The 17,650-nt window shown below is 46.2% G+C and overlaps 1 protein-coding gene across 1 annotated transcript in view; it reads left to right on the plus strand.

The window, feature by feature from the left end:
* The first annotated feature begins 279 nt into the window (after window positions 1-279).
* The window catches only part of IL2RA (interleukin 2 receptor subunit alpha), a 49,535-nt gene continuing 32,164 nt past the window's right edge, over window positions 280-17,650 (plus strand). Inside the window, exon 1 of the mRNA XM_070055786.1 lies at window positions 280-685. Within this exon, the coding sequence (XP_069911887.1) occupies window positions 622-685 (64 nt within the window). The 5' untranslated portion in view covers window positions 280-621. The remainder of the gene's footprint in view (window positions 686-17,650) is intronic.

Below are 17,650 nucleotides of genomic sequence, written 5' to 3' on the forward strand. Positions count from 1 at the left end.
CCCTCCACACTCCTGCTCAACTTGCATTTACAGCTCCTGAGGGCTCTGCTGATTCCCCAGGGAGCTGCAAAGCTGCTGGGCGTGGTTGGGGGGCTGCAATTTACAAAATGCTAAATGAGCCCACTGCCAAGAAGTGCTTGCTCACCCCTCCTTCAACGGCAGGGGGAATCTCCCTTTCCTTTTATGGGTGAAGCTGAAGAAAGGATTCATAACTGAAGTTTAATCCTTCTCACCAAACCCAGCCCACACCTCCCAGCAATTGAACTTGAAAAAAAAAAAAAAAACTCGTTTGAAAAATTACCACAAACCATATTGTCATCAACACACACACACACACACACTCACTCTCACACACACACACACACACATACACACATACACTTCCTATATTTGAGATCGGAGACCAGAGTGCTAGGCACAGTTTCCTGGCTGAACACACCAGTCTAATACTCACAGGGTACAACTCCTGTCACGGAGACTGGTTGGAACGGCAAAGATGACAGCCCTGGCGGGTTGATCTTTTCATCCCATATCCTCCCAGCGTAATGCAGTAAAGAGGCTGACGGACAACCCAGTATTCTGCAACGAGACGGCCTCAAGCTGATTCCCAGCGCCAGGGAGATGGAGCCACGCTTGCTGCTCTGGGGATTAGTCACGTTCATCATGGTGCCTGGCTTCAGGACAGGTAAGGTCATGGGTGCCCTCTGAGTCTTGGGAAGGCCAGTGGACATCACCTTCCCCGGACTTAGAACCAGAGGGGACTCCTAAGTAGAAAGTTCCCAGAGGGGTTGAATCTTGGGTTCCACAGCTTGTGTATGATTCCCTGGGGCCTTCCTTTATGCCTCAGGGGTCACCAGTCTGTAAAGAGAGCTTGGGATGGGGTTAGGCTCTCCTGTCACTCACGGTCCTTGACAGCTGATTCTGGGAAATACAGAATGGCATGATGTTTGGAAATCAACAGGCCACTGATGAACAGATTCCTTAAGAAGTTCTCTTTCATTTTCCAGTGAAGTTGATTTCCCACTGCAAGTCCCTACCCCCCAGTCCCAGCAGTAAGATAACACTAAAAAGTTATTTGGAATCTCAATTGGCCTGAGGCATAAGTAACTTGTATATGGAACACTGGGATCATATAAGAGCTCAGAAAAGTTTACCTTCCGGAACATGTACTGTGCTTTGACTGCTTCTGGAAATTATACTTAGGAAGCTCCTTAAAACTGTAACTTAATAGAAATGTTAAACAATAAACATACTTATGTCCAGACCATTACTTTTTCCTAGGCTCCTACAAAAATGTACATTCTACATGTGTGCTCATATACATATATATAATATATATACACATATATGCAAATTTTGATTCATCCTGGGTTTTCTCAAAGACTATTGTAAAACAGAAATCAAAAAACCACCAACTCATACCTCAAACCACCTTTCCTAATTGAGTGTAAATTCTCTAATAACATCTTCCCTTGCTAAACCAGAAAGACAGATATGAAAGTATAAGGTCTTTTTTCTGAAAGTCTATAATTTCATATCACGAGTTTCAATCAATTTAATGCTAAGTGACTATATTAAAATGTGTCAAGAAGTGCAACATGATCATGCATAGGAAGAGCTTGTTTCCTTGTTTGGTGAAGTGGCCAATTTGTGGAGTGCTACGGGTTGCCTCAGGCATAGGAACCTCTCTGCTTTGGATTTAAAGTGGACATGATTTTAGGAAGGTTTACAGAATAATTTCTGCCTCAGTAGGCATGTTGTCGAATCAATCCAAGCCACAGTAGCAAAATCTGCACAATTACTCTCGCCCTGTCTTCGGGAAGCACATTTCAGGCAGTCTTGGCGCTGTTGCCAGCCACTGGTGACTCCTCTGAGGATCTGAGCAGTCTCATTGGCAGCGAGCCCAGTGGAGTATCGTGCAGACTCTTTCTCTCAGTTCTCTAGAAATCCATCCCCCACCACCTCTCAAGCCCCTTTGCAACACCGCTGAAAATACAAAGTCCTGGCCCTTAGGAGATTGATGGCCTATGTGGTAAGCTCTACAGGAGAGTGAAGGCTATCAGAGAAGGCTTCATGGAAGTGGCAGGCAAACAGAGCCTGAAGGGGCTGGCGCATGTCCACAAGGGCGTCAGGGAACAGCACGTGGTCTGCTGTATAAGCTCCCTGCACTGGACAAGCGTGTGGAGAAGCGGGAAGTAAGACTGGAAAAGCAGAAATGGGTCGAATGAATGATCCAAGGTCTTAGATAGCAGGCCAAGACTTTTAAACCTCACGTCATAGCCAATTAAGAATTAATAGAAAAAATTTTAAATTACTCTTTATGGAAAACCTTTTATGTGCCAGGCATGTAAGTCATTTATTTTTTTAATACTTAGTTATTTATTTGAAAGGGAGAGTGACAGAGAAGGCGAGAAAAAGAGAGAGGGAGATTTTCCATCTCATGGTTCACTCTGTTAATGGCCCCAACAGCCAGTGTTGGCCAGGCTGAAGCCAGGAGCCAAGAACTTCATCCAGGTCTCTCACGTGGGTGGTAGGGGCACAAGCACTTGGGCCATCCTCTGCTGCCTTCCCAGGCACATTAACAAAGAGCTGGATCAGCAAAGCAGCTGAGACTTGAACTGGACTCTCATATGGAATGCCTCCATCACAAGTTGTGGCTTAACCCACTGCACCACAGTGCCACCCCTAATCCTTACTTTAATTTTCATAACCACTTTGCATGTGGATGTCATGAGCCCCTAGATAAAGAAGTACCCTAAACACAAAACCTCAGAGGCTGAGGCAGTGCCAGGTCTCAAACCGCCTTCCCTAGGTTGTTCTCTTTCCTTTCACTGAAAACAGGGTCAGAGCTTTTTTTTTTTTTTTAACTTTTATTTAATGAATATAAATTTCCAAAGTACAGCTTATGGATTACAATGGCTTCCCCCACCCCATAACTTAACTTCCTTCCCACCCACAACCCTCCCCTTTCCCTCTTCCTCCCCCCTTCCATTCACATCAAGATTCATTTTCAATTCTCTTTATATACAGAAGATCAGTTTAGCATATATTAAGTAAAGATTTCAACAGTTTGCAGGGTCAGAGCTTTTTGAAGATGACTCTAGCATAGATTAGAGAGTGATCAGGTACAGGGAGACCGGTCATGAGACTCTGAAATTGTTTGATCCAGAGGTAAATGAGAACTCAAAGGCTGAAGCAAATGAAATGGATTGAGTTTCTGGAATGAACAGAGGGGCTTAGGGCAAAAATAACCTCACTCAGGCTTTTTCCTCCAAGAGGAATCTGGTCTTAAAAGCTATTTATCTTTTAATTTCTCAGGTGTGAGAGCTCTCTAATGAAGTCAAGCAGACTGTCAACAGATGCAATTTCTAGCTGATTCATAAGGGAGATTTTCATTCTGAAAATTTCCAAAGCCACCATTTAAAATCGTGATGGAGTATGGGGGAGGTATTAGTCAATCTGGGTGTTTTTAGTCTCTATATTACTGGGTCCTGGGATGTGGTTAAAAAGAGAATTCTCCAGATGTTGCCAACACAGTGTGTTATTAAAGGCACCTTTCATAGAACTGTGGAAATTCTGATCACCAACATGTCCCCTGGCCATCTTTCTTTCATTCTAGGAATTCTGTGATCAAAGCTTCATCTCCTAGACATTAAAAAAAAGTGCAGAAAGAGATATGTTTGCCTAATTATCCCTTCTTGTAAAGACTCCTGCTCACACTGGAATTTCCCATCTTGACCTTCATCATTCAAACACAAAATGTTTAACTCTTCACATTTAAGCCTTTACATAAAGCCTTCACATAAAGCCTTGCTTTAGGAAGTATCACCAGTCTTACCTTGCGCATCTTTAAGATAGACTTTGGAAGATAGGGCTTTGGTAAGCAAAGGGCATATTGTATAAAGCAGCAGCTGTTCTCTATAAAATGGTGTGCTTTTACTAGTCTGATGTATCACCCGTGCATATACTCCAGTTCAGATTTTAGAGTTGATAAAAGAATTGACTTTATCATTCTGTCCAGAAAGAATTGACAGTGGTGAAGAATGGCTAATGTGCTCTACAGCTGTCCACCACCCCGTCCACCTCAGAAGTATTCTCAGACTTTTTTGTTGTTGTTGTTGTTCTTAAAGCCTCTGGTATTCTGGATAATTCTGTGCAATTTCCTGTTGCCATAATCCTTGTAACATAGCAATAGACATCAGTAAGGCAGGTGATCTTTCAATATAGTGGCCATTCGAGTTAATTTCCTGCTCCCTTCATTGTTCAATGTGCAGTAGAAACTTTATAAATAATTCCCACAGAAAGTGGGACATGTCACCTGCAGTCAGTGGGAAATATAATTAGGAAGAAAATGAACTTTTCAGGAACCCAAAAGTGGACAAAGGTATCTCCTAGTGACACTGTTGGAGAACCAAAGAGGAACCATGGAAAAGGACACAGTGTCTGACAAACTTCTGTCCACAAAATGAAGAGATTGAAATTTCTGACCATAAAATGAGGTCTTGGAACGCCCATTTCTATCACTCTATGTCAAGAAATCTGAAAAGGAAATAAAATAAATTCTGCTTCATAGGTACTTCAAACTGGGGTACTTTGGGTTGGAAAACTTTCCCAACTGAAGACAGACCCATCAGGGTCAGGTTTGAGAGAATTCTGTCATCAGACAAAAGGCTGACATGTCATTGTAGGTTATTTCCAGCTCTGAACAGGTACTGCCCTGCACTTGAGGGTGGCCCACTCACTGCTTCTGCAATTTCTGTGGTTGTAGGTGTCAGGGCAAAAACACCACTAACCGGTGGTGAGGCCTTCTGCTGTTTGCTTGTAGAGGGAGTTTTTGCTTTCTGACAGTGTCCTTGTTCCTCACAGGAGAGGTTTTACATACACAGGGACCTGTTTCTCTTCTCTTTAATTCAGGTCATTCCTTGTGAGGAAACAAAAGACAATCTAAATTCAAACAATTACTTCCAAAAAACTGTTATCCCTTCATCCCGGAAAGCGTTCAGACAGAGGCTGGATCAGAATCCAGGACCCTTAAATTTCAGTCCAGTATTCCCTGCACATCTTCACGGTGATGCTCAGTGATATACCTTCAACTATCCACTCATGCACTGGTATCAGAGGGATGAAAAATGTTACAATCCTTGTTCTCAAACTACTCATCATTTAACAACAGAGATGTAACATCCGCTAGGCAATTTCTGTCTTGCAAACTGCCAAGGAGAAGCCAACAGTAGTTGCCAATGAGTCAACATCATCAATGAGTCCCCCAACATGGTTTCAAGTAAGTCACTCATTTAGGGGAAAACAATAATATAATAATCTCTTGGATTTTTGGGTATTTTCCACTCTTAGGTTACTCAGATAGTGTCTGGCCAGCTGATTGATTTTAAGGTTTCCTTGGGATTAGCCTCCATCAAGAGAGTACAAGTTACACTGGGAAAAGTCTTAGTACAATGGTTCCCAACACCAGTTGCACATAGATGGTACATCCAAAGATTAATGCATTAAATGATGATGTCAAGACTAATGAAGAATTAGCTAGTGAACCAGCGCCATGGCTCACTTGGCTAATCCTCCACCTGCGGCGCTGGCACCCTGGGTTCTAGTCCTGGTTGGGGTGTCGGACTCTGTCCTGGTTGCTCCTCTTCCAGTCCTGCTCTCTGCTGTGACCCAGGAAGGCAGTGGAGGATGGCCCAAGTGCTTGGGCCCTGCACACACATGGGAGACCAGGAGGAAGCATCTGGTTCCTGGCTTCGGATCGGCTCAGTGCACCGGCTGTAGCGGCCATTTGGGGGGTGAACCAAAGGAAGGAAGACCTTTCTCTCCATCTCTCTCTCTCTTACTGTCTAACTCTGCTGGAAAAAAAAGAAAAAGAATTAGCTAGCCTCTCTGGGGGAATAGAACAGGCCATAACAACAATATTTTGTCTAAGTTCCTCAAATGATTTAAGATGCAGTTAGGGCTGGCACCACGGCTCACTAGGCTAATCCTCCACCTTGCGGCGCCAGCACACAGGGTTCTAGTCCCGGTCGGGGCGCCGGATTCTGTCCCGGTTGCCCCTCTTCCAGGCCAGCTCTCTGCTGTGGCCCGGAGTGCAGTGGAGGATGGCCCAAGTGCTTGGGCCCTGCACCCCATGGGAGACCAGGATAAGTACCTGGCTCCTGCCATCGGATCAGCTTGGTACGCCGGCCACAGCGCAGTGTGCCGGCCGTGGCTGCCATTGGAGGGTGAACCAACAGCAAAGGAAGACCTTTCTCTCTGTCCTCTGTCTCTCTCTCTCACTGTCCACTCTGCCTGTCCAAAAAAAAAAAAAAAAGATGCAGTTAGGACTGAAGTCTATCACACTAGAGATAGAATAGATTCCCATTGTTGTCTGATTCCATCATTTCATTTCTATGCACTATGAATAGTTTCGCTGGAGAAGCACTTCTCCAACTTGAATTATGTACAAATCACTTGTGGGTCTTGTTATAAAGCACATTCAGATTCAAGAGATCTGGGATTCTGGTTCAAACACGGGGTCTGTGTTGTTGGTGCACAGATTGCATTCTGAATAGCTAGACTATCATATGAGAGAAGAAACATATGTTACTTCTTTTGTTTTTTATAAAGATTTATATATTTGAAAGACAGAGTTTCAGAGAGAGGGAAAGAGTAGGGGAGGGAGAGAGAGGGAGAAAGAGAAGAGAGAGAAGGGGGGAGAGGGGAGAGAGGAGAGAGAGAAAGAGAGAGAGAGAGAGAGATCTTATATCTGCTGGTTTACGCCCCAAATGGCCACAAGGGCTGGGCCTGGGCCAGGCCGAGGTCAGGAGCCAGGAAGTTCATCCTGGTCTCCCACACACTGGGGCCATCTTCTGCTGCCTTCCCAGGGGCATTAACAGAGAGCTGGGTTGGAAGTGGAGCCTTCAGGACTAGAACTGGTGCTCTGATATTGGATGCTGGCATTGCAGACAGCAGCTTAACCTACTGTACTTCAATACTGGCCCCAATATATGTTACTTCTATCCTCACAGAACTCGAAATTAAAAAGGGAAAAGCGGGACTGGTGCTGTGGTGTAGTAGGTTAAGCCTCCGCTTGTGGTGCCGGAATCCCATGGGGGTGCCATTTCATGTGCCAGCTGCTTTTCTTCCGATCCAGCTCTCTGGTGAGGCCTAGGAATTCCGATCTAGCCTCTATCTGAACACTTTCCAGGATGAAGGGATGCAGGGAAAGAACAAATGTGGACGACTGGACTGGCAGCAATGGAGTCGCTTTGCCCAAGAGAAGAAACAGCCAAAGTGTCTTTAAAAAATAAAAAGAAAGTTAAAAAGAGGCCGTGGCTTCCTTTATCTTAATGAAATAGATGGATCTCAGGGCCACAGTGAGAGAGAAAGAACAGATTGATCTAAATTGTTCTATATTGAACTATATTCTGCCGCTGTTAAGATTTGCCAAAGGGATTTCAAAACTCCGTGGAAAAAATGAAATTAGAAGATAAGTTTATTTTGACGAAAAGATTTTGAAATGTACACATTTTTTTTTTGATGATACACATGTGGAAGATGGCCCAAGTGCTTGGGCCCCTGCACCCACATGGAAGACCTGGAAGAAGCTCCTGGCTTCAGATCGGCCCAGGCTCGGCTGTTGTAGCCACTCGGGGAGTGAACCAGAGGCTGGAAGACCTACCTCTCTGTCTCTCCTTCTCTCTGTCTTTAATTCGCTCTCTCAAATAAATAAATAAATGAAATTTTTTTAAAAAAAGGAAAACCAAGATGATTAAGATAAATATTGATCGAACATTTCAAAAGATATTCAGCAAAGCTAGTGAATGCCCCCAAGGAACTGGCATAAGGAAGCAGCATGCGGCCTGGAGAGTTAGGGGAAGCTTTGTAGCGATGGTGGCCTTGGGACGGATTGGCTCGGCATGGTGCTTCTGAGTATCTGGGCGGGGTTGGCAGGGTGGCATTTTGTAATGATTGCACTAGAAGTGTGCACTTGATATTCCTGCATCTATCCATTCATGCGGTAGGATTTCCAGGGATGATAGCAAACTGGAGACTGAGGAGTTTGCCAGGACAACTACATAAATGAGTCAGATTGCATTCCTATATGTGAGTCTATGCATCTTCCTGGTGTGTGTGTTGAGCAAAAAGGGTCTCAAAAGTGGCTAGTGATTTTCTGACATGAATGAGTACTTGCACTCAAAAAGGATCTGAGTGTTCTTCACCTCTAGATGTCCCTGGTCTCTGGTGACTTCTTTGCCTTGATGAGTTGCTAATCAGCACCACCAGTCCCCTGGAGAATAGTTAGCGAGGTCCTGCGTCTTATTCCCCTATATCTAAGTTTTTCCCCAACTCAGCCCCTGCCACCTGCATTCTACAAGGCCAGAGTCCCAAGCCGCCTGTCCTGACAGCTCACTTTTACACTCCTCTTCCCCACCACACCCATTCATAGGACTTTTGACCTGCAGCTTATGCCAGCACCTGGCATCCTGCCTACAGAAGATTTCAGGCAGCAGAAGTGTGGGTGGCATGGGCCAGGGTTGACCAGGAGGTCATCGTGCTGAAAGGAAAATGACTGGAAGCAGGGGAAGAGGCGAGATACTGATCACCAGTGTTCACATTCTGTGGCACCAAGTCGGCCTGCCCTGTGTAGACTGTGTGGTCAGATGTTCCAGGCTAGCCTGCCTTCTCCCCTTTTCCAAGGCTCCCCCTGCCCCATGATGGATGCAGGGAAAGAACAAATGTGGACGACTGGACTGGCAGCAATGGAGACGCTTTTCCCAAGAGAAAAAACAGCCAAAGTGTCTTTAAAGAATAAAAAGGAAGTTAAAAAGAGGCCATGGCTTCTTTTATCTTAATGAAATATATCTCAGGGCCACAGTGAGAGAGAAAGAACAGATTGATCTAAATTGTTCTATATTGAGCTATATTCTGCCATTGTTAAGTTTTGCCAAGGGGACTTCAAAACTTTGTGGAAAAATTAAATTAGAAGATAAGTTTATTTTGATGAAAAGATTTTGAAATGTATGCATGCTTTTTTTGATGATACACATGTTCATGATTGTTTTAAAGACTTTTATGCATAGATGTCAAAATTATCCTGCATCAAAGTGTATCTTTAATTCCATTCTCCACAGACTTTCTGAAATACCCTTGCGTATTATAGCATGGCATTAATCTAGTGAATTCTGAGAACGAGGTAGGTCCTATCTATAACCCCATCATACACATGGCAAACTGAGGTTCACTAAGGTCAAGTGGATTGCCCTGTGTACCACAAATAGAACAGAGCTAGGATGTGAGCCAGAAAACCTAATTCTAAAGCCTGCACTCTGTACTGCTGTTCTAAACTGCTGGTCAAAGACAGGTGTTCCATGTCAACAAAAGTCTCTTTTTACTTTTTTAGAAATCGAAATACATATGCCATGAAACATGTCCTGCTGTTCTTGCAGCTCGGCATAAACTAAGAGTTCCTGTGGCTCCAGAACCAGAATGTCTGATGCTGGGTAGCAGCTCTGCAGTCTCCTCACTACAGAGCGGCTGGCCTCTCACGGGATCTCTTAGGGGCCCAGCTGGCCCTTGGAGTCTCGGCTCCCAAGACTGTGATCCTCACCCATAGTCCTCCTTCCACCTACAAAGAGCAGCTTGGGGTGCCTTCCTTGCAACTGACTATGCTTCAAAGAAAAGCATCTCACTGAAGTCTGCCCAGCAGCCCACAAAGCAGAGGAAATTCTGAGCCCCTGGGGCATGAGTCACCACGCCGTGTTCAGGAATTGCCATTTCTGCTCGCGGAATCACCCACTCTTTTCTGTTTGGGACCAAAATAGATCCTCCTTCAGAAGCCGGCTGCCTTGTGCGCTCTTGGTGACGAAGAGCAGAGGAAGGATAGGTGTGTGCCTCCGAGGCGTGGTGGTGGGAGTTACTGCTCCGCGAAGCTTTGCAGGGTGGAAACCTCGCTGCCTCGGGAGATGCGACACAGGGGCTGTGGGGCAGGCACGAGAAGGAAGTGCTAGTCCGCTGAGGGCGAGCTCCTGCTTCTGCCAGGACGCCAGTCCTGCGCCGGCTGCTGCTTCCACTCATCCTTCAGCGAATGCTAACTGAGCAGCTGGGGGGATGATGCCCGACCTGGGGTTGAAGATGCAGCGATGAATAAAGCCCAGCCCGGGGGCCTCCACGACCAGCCCCAGGAGGAGAGAACTACGTTGCCCCAGATGGCGGCATCGTACCAGCTGGGTTCTGAGATTCAGGTTTAAAGGAAATCAATGAAGCCAGTCAGGTGTTCCCTCCAGCAAGCCCTTGCAGCTCCTAAGTAGCCGTCTGTTATGTGCGTTAACAATCGGAACAGAGAAGAGCATGGAGGGCATTGTTTTTAAATACGAAAAATTATTAAGCTCAAACACCAATGATTTTTTAGAGATTTATTCATTTATTTGAAAGTCAGAGTTATATATAGAGAGAAAGAGAGAGAGAGATCAGTCTCCCATCAGCTGGTTCGCTCCAGGAGCTTCTTCCAGGACTCTTAGGTGGGTGCAGGGGCCCAAGGACTTGGGCCATCTTTTACTGCTTTCCCAGGCCATAGCAGAGAGCTGGATCAGAAGTGGAGCAGCCAGGACTAGAGCTAGTGCCCATATGGGATGCCAGCATTGCAGGCTGCAGCTTTACTGGCTAAGCCACAGCACCAGCCCCAACTGATTTGGAATTTAGAATAAATTAAATGGGATTGCTGTTTTGTTTTAGCTCTGGAGATTCCTTTACAGAGATGGGAACGCTTCAGATGGGAGCATTCAAATTCCTTTAACTACACACTCTGTGATTGCTCCCACAGCCCCCCAGTGACCTAGAATTATCATTTATAGACAGCTCTGATCGATTGCTACACTGCCCAGCAGCATGCAACCCACTCTGTGATCCTAAAGCCAATGACAGAACCTCAAAAGTCCAGTTTAGGGGCTGGCGCCACGGTGCAGTAAGTTAATCCTCCGCCTGCAGCACCAGCATCTCATATGGGCGCCAGTTCTAGTCCCGGCTGCTCCACTTCCAGTCCAGCTCTTTGCTGTGGCCTGGGAAAGCAGTAGAAGGTGGCCCAAGTCCTTGGGCCCCTGCACCCACGTGGGAGTCCAGGAAGAGGTGCCTGGTTCCTGGTTTCGGATCAGGGCAGCTCCAACTGTTGCGGTCATTTGGGGAGTGAACCAACGGAAGGAAGACCTTTCTTTCTGTCTCTCCATCTCACTGTCTGTAACTCTAACTCTCAAATAAAATAAAATATTTTTTTAAAAAAAGTCCGGTTTACATTATTATGCTTTTAAAAGCAAAATAGTGGTGTTTCTTTAAATAAATGTGTGTGTGCATTTTCATGAAATGAACCATTTTAGGGAACTGGCCCACTCTTCCAAGACAGAGCTGTTTATCACGTTATTAAGTGTTCATTTCTCAAAGTTTTGTTTGAACTCCCCACAGACTAAGTTGACGTCAACCTCTTCCTGCCGCAGGGCTCTGAGAGTTTCCCGGGAGTTTTGGGGATGGTGACTTGACCCCAAGCTGTGTGCGTGACACTTGGCCAGTTGTGGGTAGGCTGTCGCGGGCGTCCCCAGCTACTGAGGAGCCTGTGCCCCAGCTGAGCGCCGGTGTGGTATCTGCTTCCGGCCCTTGTGGTAGTAACACCTCTGTTGAGAACCTGATTTAGAACAGAAAGAACCTTTGTGAAGTGAACACTCCTTATTTTAAGTGGAAAGCAAAACAAACAATTACCATCCTCCCCTATAAAAAAAAAAAGTCTTTTTAGAATACAAGGGCAGTTTCTTTAGACGTCCTGCTGACACCCAGGCAGCACTGGCTGCTCAGTTGTCAAGGCGTTTATTTCACTTCTGGCTTTCGCTGCCTCTCATCTGCCAGACCATCACTTTCACTTTCTCCCTCCCAGAGTTTCTCAAGTTCGCTTCTCGGGCTCCATTTGCAATGGCAGGTGCAGTGGAACCGCATGCCTGGTCGCCCCCTAGAGCATCCAGCTGGCATCATCCTCATGCCCTGCGATCACAGGTCCAGGGCTACACGCTCTGCCTCTCACTCACGGAACTCTCACGACCACCCCAGGAGGGGAGTGTCATTATCACCATTCCCATTTGACAGATGAGGAAACTGAGGCTGCTCTCGCTCTGTACACAGGAAGCAACGTGTCACCTATGTCACGGGCTGCTTGGGCAAGTCTTCAGTCTCCTGATCTAAGTCACTCTTGGATCCATCCCCAAATCAATCACTCCTGCAAGCAACTTTCAGGGAGGTCTCTGGCCAAAGAGCTGCACTCACTGCCCACTGCCCATTTCCTCTGCTGGGCATGCCATATTCTTTCCAAGCTGCCCTGTCCCTCTGTGTCCTTGGCAGTTAGTGCCCCCCAACCAGCATATCTCCTCCTCTCCTTAATATGAAACATCCTAATTTGTGACGTCAGAGCTTGATTTCTAGGGGCAAGTCCCTTGTTTCTGAGGACACCTGGAATCTGTCACCTCTCATGTGCCTGCTGGAATTCCTCCCAACCAGGAAGCACTTGGGGAGAGGGGAAAGGTCTCATGACTTTGGGAGTCTGACAGGCTTGAATTCAAACCCTAGCTAGTACCTGAGAAGTCCCACTTTCCTTTATGAAAACCTCAGCATGTCACTTGGTGCAGGCAGTCGCCAGGCCATGGGGATGGGAGGGCTACGGAGCCGGAAGCACTGTGTAAAGAAATGGCAGGAGAACCTGAGGGTGCAGATGAAGGATGAAGGAGGGTGCAGAGGCTTCTTAAAGAAAGACGACAACTAACAGGAGGCCCTGCAGGGCAAGCAGGGCTTAGGGAGGTAGGAACTAGTCGTTAGGCACTGCAGGAAAGTGATTGCGAATTCTGCGCACTGGGCTGCACCAAGGGACACCCAGCTGGTCTGTGAGAGTGTCTCCAGAAGAGACGGGCGTTTGAATTGAATACACAGGAGTGAACTTTGAACTGTAGATGGAGTCAAGAAAATCACCCTCACCTGTGTGGGGTGGCGGTCATCCCATCCATTGAGGGACTCAACAGAACACCAACATGGAGGAAGGGTGTATTTTCTCTGTCTCCCCGGATTACAGCCATCTTCTCCTGCCCTTGGACTTGGGAGTTTCTGATTCTCCAGCCTCCAGACCCAGGATTTCCACCAGAGCCCCCACCCCATTCTCAGGCTTTCAGCCCTAGTCTGATTGGTGCCACCAGCTTCTCTGGGTCTCTAGCCTGCAAATGGCCCTCCTAACTGCATGAACTAATTCCCATTGTAAATCCCTCCTTTTTAAATATCAATATGCAAGTATCCCACTGGTTCTATTTCTCTGAGAACCCTGATTAAGACAATGATCAAGGTCAAAAGCAAAATCATGTGCACAGGTTCTTCAAGGCTGGAACGCACATTTCTGTGTGGTAGGAAGTGGAGGTTTTTTAGGGATGAGTGTGAGTTATGTCCTGCAGCCTTCCATGTGCGGGGATTTTGACTGTGCTCTGAGTGTCACAGAGTGGTCTCGGGTAAGGAACACATGAGCATTTCCTTTAGAGAGATGGCATTTAAGAATAAGTGAGGAAGCCGGTGCTGTGGCTCAGCAGGTTATAGCCCCAGCATGGAGTGTTGGCATCCCATATGGGCACCGGTTCAACTCCTGGCTGCTCGACTTTTGATCCAACTCCCTGCTGATGTGCCTGCGAAAGCAGCGGAGGATGGCCCAAGTGCTTGGACCCGAGTAACCACGTGGGAGACCCGGAGGAAGATTCTGGCTCCTGGCTTCAGATCTGCTCAGCTCTGGCTGTTGTGGCTATCTGGGGAGTGAACCAGCAGATGGAAGACCTCTCTCCCTTTCTGCTTCTGCCTCCCTCTGTAACTCTGTCTTTCAAGTACATTTTTAAAAAAATAAGAACTCAAAACAATGTTGAGTGGTCTAGGTGGGAGCTGCTGGTTGGCCAGTTTTAACCTCTGTGGGCCACAGTTTCTGTTAGTATAAAGTGGGCAGTGGGAGTGATGCAGTGCCCCACTGGTTGCTGTAAAGCTACACAAGAGAGTCTGCCTAGAGTATATATAATAGTCGCTCAATAAAAGTGGCTCCCTGGACTTCTCATCCACAGGGCCAAAGTCCCCCCAGTGTCTCCATGTGGATACTCACAGGCTGAAAAAAAATACCACATTCAGAACTGATGCCTGTCTTTCTCATTCTGATTTCAACTAATTGAAAAACTACCATCCATCCAATCCCCAGGAAGCTCAGGCAGAATCCTGTTTCTTCCCTTTCACTCCTTCTGTGCACCCAGTCAAGCCCCATTTTCTAATTATTCCAGCTTTCAAAGTCTATTCTAATAATTAATATTCTCTAATATGTAGTATATTTTCATTAATTATATTTATATTTATGATACATAGTATAGGATGAAATAATAATTATATGTATACTATTCTATATGTTAATTTTGTACCTTTAATTATTTTATTATAATATAGAACGCATTTCTTCAAATAATAATGACATTGATCATGGCATGTGGTATATTTTCCTTTTTTAAAAGATTTATTTATTTACTTGAAAGGGAGAGAGAGAGAGACGATCTTCCATCTGCTGTTTACTACCTAAATGGCTGCAATGGCTGCAACCGGGCCAGGCCAAAGCCAGGAGCCAAGAGCTTCCTCTGAGTCTCCCCTGTGGGTACAGGGGCCCAAGCACTTGGGCCATCTTCTGCTGCTTTTCCAGATGCATTAGCAGGGAGCTGGATTGGAAGTGGAGCAGCTGAGACTTGAACTGGTGCCCATATGGATTGCTGGCATCACAGGCAGTGGCTTTACCCACTACGCTACAATGCCAGACCTTACATTTTTCTTATTATGTACGTTTATATTATGTATTTAATTATCTTCTTTTTTAAATTATCTTCCTTTTTAAAATTTTATTTAAGATATACGAATTTCATGTATTTCCTACATACAGGTTCCGGAACATAGTGATACCACTCTAGCCTGCCTTCCGCCCACACTCCCACCCTTCTTCCTCTTCCCTCTCCTGTTTTCATTCTTGATTTTTATGAAGATCTATTTTCAGTTAACTTTATACTCATAAAATTAACCCTACACTAAGTAAAGAGTTCAACAAATAGTATGAAGAAAAATACACTGTTCCTCAACAGAAGAGACAAGAGCTGTAAACAATCACCAAATCTCAAATGTCAAGTTCACTCCTATACATTACCTTTTGGGTACTCACTGTTACCACAGATCAGGGAGAACATATGGTAGTTGTCTTTTTGGGACTGGCTTATTTCACTGAGTATAATGGTTTCCAGTTCCATCCATTTTGTTGCAAAGGAGAGGATTTAATTTTTTTTACCACTGTGTAGTAATCCATGGTGTAGACATACCATAATTATATATCAATAATTATATTGATTATGGCAATTTATGTATTTTCCTTATTGCATATGCTTATGGTATGTCTTTAATTATCTTCAAACGGTGGCATGCTTTATACAACTGTAGTCACCAGCTATCGTTAATATTCATAATGACCTTGTTTGTCAGGTGACTGTGAAGGCGAGAGTTAATGCCAGTGCTGAGTCTCAGCAAACTTGATTGGCGGCATCAGTGGCCCAGAGGAACAGGAATGCATGCTATTGTCAGGCACAACTTGGGAACAGGGTTGACCCAAGGGCTTTTCTTGGGTGTTCAGGCTTCTGCCACCCTGTGTGTGACACACCAGCCTTTGCCAGCCTTTTGTTTCCTTTGCATTTGTCCTGTGTGCTGGCGGCTAATCCCACTGGGCATGGTGAAGTCGGGAGAAGATGTTGTCAGCCGGCCCTGAACTTGTGTGCCAGATGTTTCTTCCTGCAGGTCACTGAGGGTCCTGGTGCGGGCATCCATGCACTTTGCAGGGTTCCCAGCACACAGAAACATACACAGTGCACCCAGAAACTTGAGAGACCTTGGACACAGCTGTGCTGTCTCTCTGCAAGTGGACAGGTAGATACGGAGGGTCTTTATGCCTCTTTCAGCCCTCACATTCTGTAGTTTCATCCATACCCACTCAATGGCTGAGTAAAAGACAACACCATGCTGAAGAGGACACTGAACCTCCTAGCAAGGCTGCAGGCTGCATCTTAGGTTCCCTCAGCCACCTGGGATTTAAATTCTATAAGGTAACATTAACGGCCACTGCAGGAGCAGCCTGAGGTCACACCTACCAACTTTTTTTTTTAAAGAGTTATTCATTTATTCGTTTGAGAGGCAGAGTGTCAGAGAGAGAGAGAGGGAGAGACAGAGAGAAAGGTCTTCCATCTGCTGGATCACTCCCCAAATGGTCACAATAGCTGGAACTGGGCCAGGCCAAAGCCAGGAGCCAGGAACTCCATCCGGGTCTCCTGCAAGAGTGTTAGGGGCCAAAGCACTTGGCCATCACCTGCTGCCTTCCTAGGGGCGTTAGCAGGGAGCTGGATTGAAAGTGGAGCAGTCAGGACATGAACTGGCACTCCTGTATGGGATGACGTGTGTTACAAGCAGTGGCATAGGCTGGCGCCATGGCTTACTAGGCTAATCCTCCGCCTACAGCGCTGGCACCCCAGGTTCTAGTCTCGGTTGGGGCACCGGATTCTGTTCCGGTTGCTCCTCTTCCAGGCCAGCTCTCCGCTGTGGCCCGGGAAGGCAGTGGAGGATGGCCCAGGTGCTTGGGCCCTGCACCCACATGGGAGACCAGGAGGAAGCACCTGGCTCCTGGCTTCGGATCGGCACAGCGCTCCGGCTGCAACACACCAGCAGTAGCGGCCACTTGGGGGGTGAAGCAATGGAAAAAGGAAGACCTTTCTCTCTGTCTCTTTCTCTTTCTCACTAATTTTGCCTGTCAAAAACAACAACAACAACAACAATAAAAAGCAGTTGCTTAACCCACTGCACCTTGACGCCACAACACCAGCCCCACATCTATGGACTTTGAGGTACCTATTGAAAAGAACAGAACTTACCCTCCGAAACCATCAGAGATCAGGATTTTGTATGTTACTTAAGTATTTACAGAAGGCTGGAGTAGTTTAGAGCCAATACCTTAAGGGTATCTCTGGGGAAACTTTAAGTCTGTGTTTCTTTTCAGCACTGGCCGCGGGAGAGGGGCCTGGTTAACAGATGAGACGTTAGAGCAGCCCACACAGGCTGACCACATGAACTGCACTCAGCAAAAGCCTTTAGGTCACATGGGTGTTTCCGAGCACAGGAAGGGGCTTTTGTTGCTACTTAACCTACAGTCTTAACATAACCCAATTCTGTGTCACCCATCCCAGAAATGCCACCCACCAGACACGTCATCGTCCTTCCTCTCCAAACGAGGTAGCACCTGTCGACACAGATTTAAGGATTACTTGCATGCTGCTGGATGTCTGTCTGTCTGTGCAAACCCATCTGAAGCAAAATCAAAGCAGACAAGCAGGTCGAGGTAGTACCCCGAGCCCCCAGAACCCTGGAAGCCACATCAATGTTTCTTCCTCCCCAGGGTTTGTGGCAAACATTTCCGTGTCTAGATGGCCATTCACCATGAAAGGGTTTGGTCCGTTTCTAGAATGCATAGTTATCTACGAGCGGTCTTGCCTAAAATTGTGAATCTGGCGAGTAGGAAGGAAAAGGGGTGCAGGAGGCAACTCTGGGAGATAAGTGA

This window comes from Oryctolagus cuniculus, chromosome 13, assembly GCF_964237555.1.
Source record: "Oryctolagus cuniculus chromosome 13, mOryCun1.1, whole genome shotgun sequence".
Taxonomy (NCBI): domain Eukaryota; kingdom Metazoa; phylum Chordata; class Mammalia; order Lagomorpha; family Leporidae; genus Oryctolagus; species Oryctolagus cuniculus.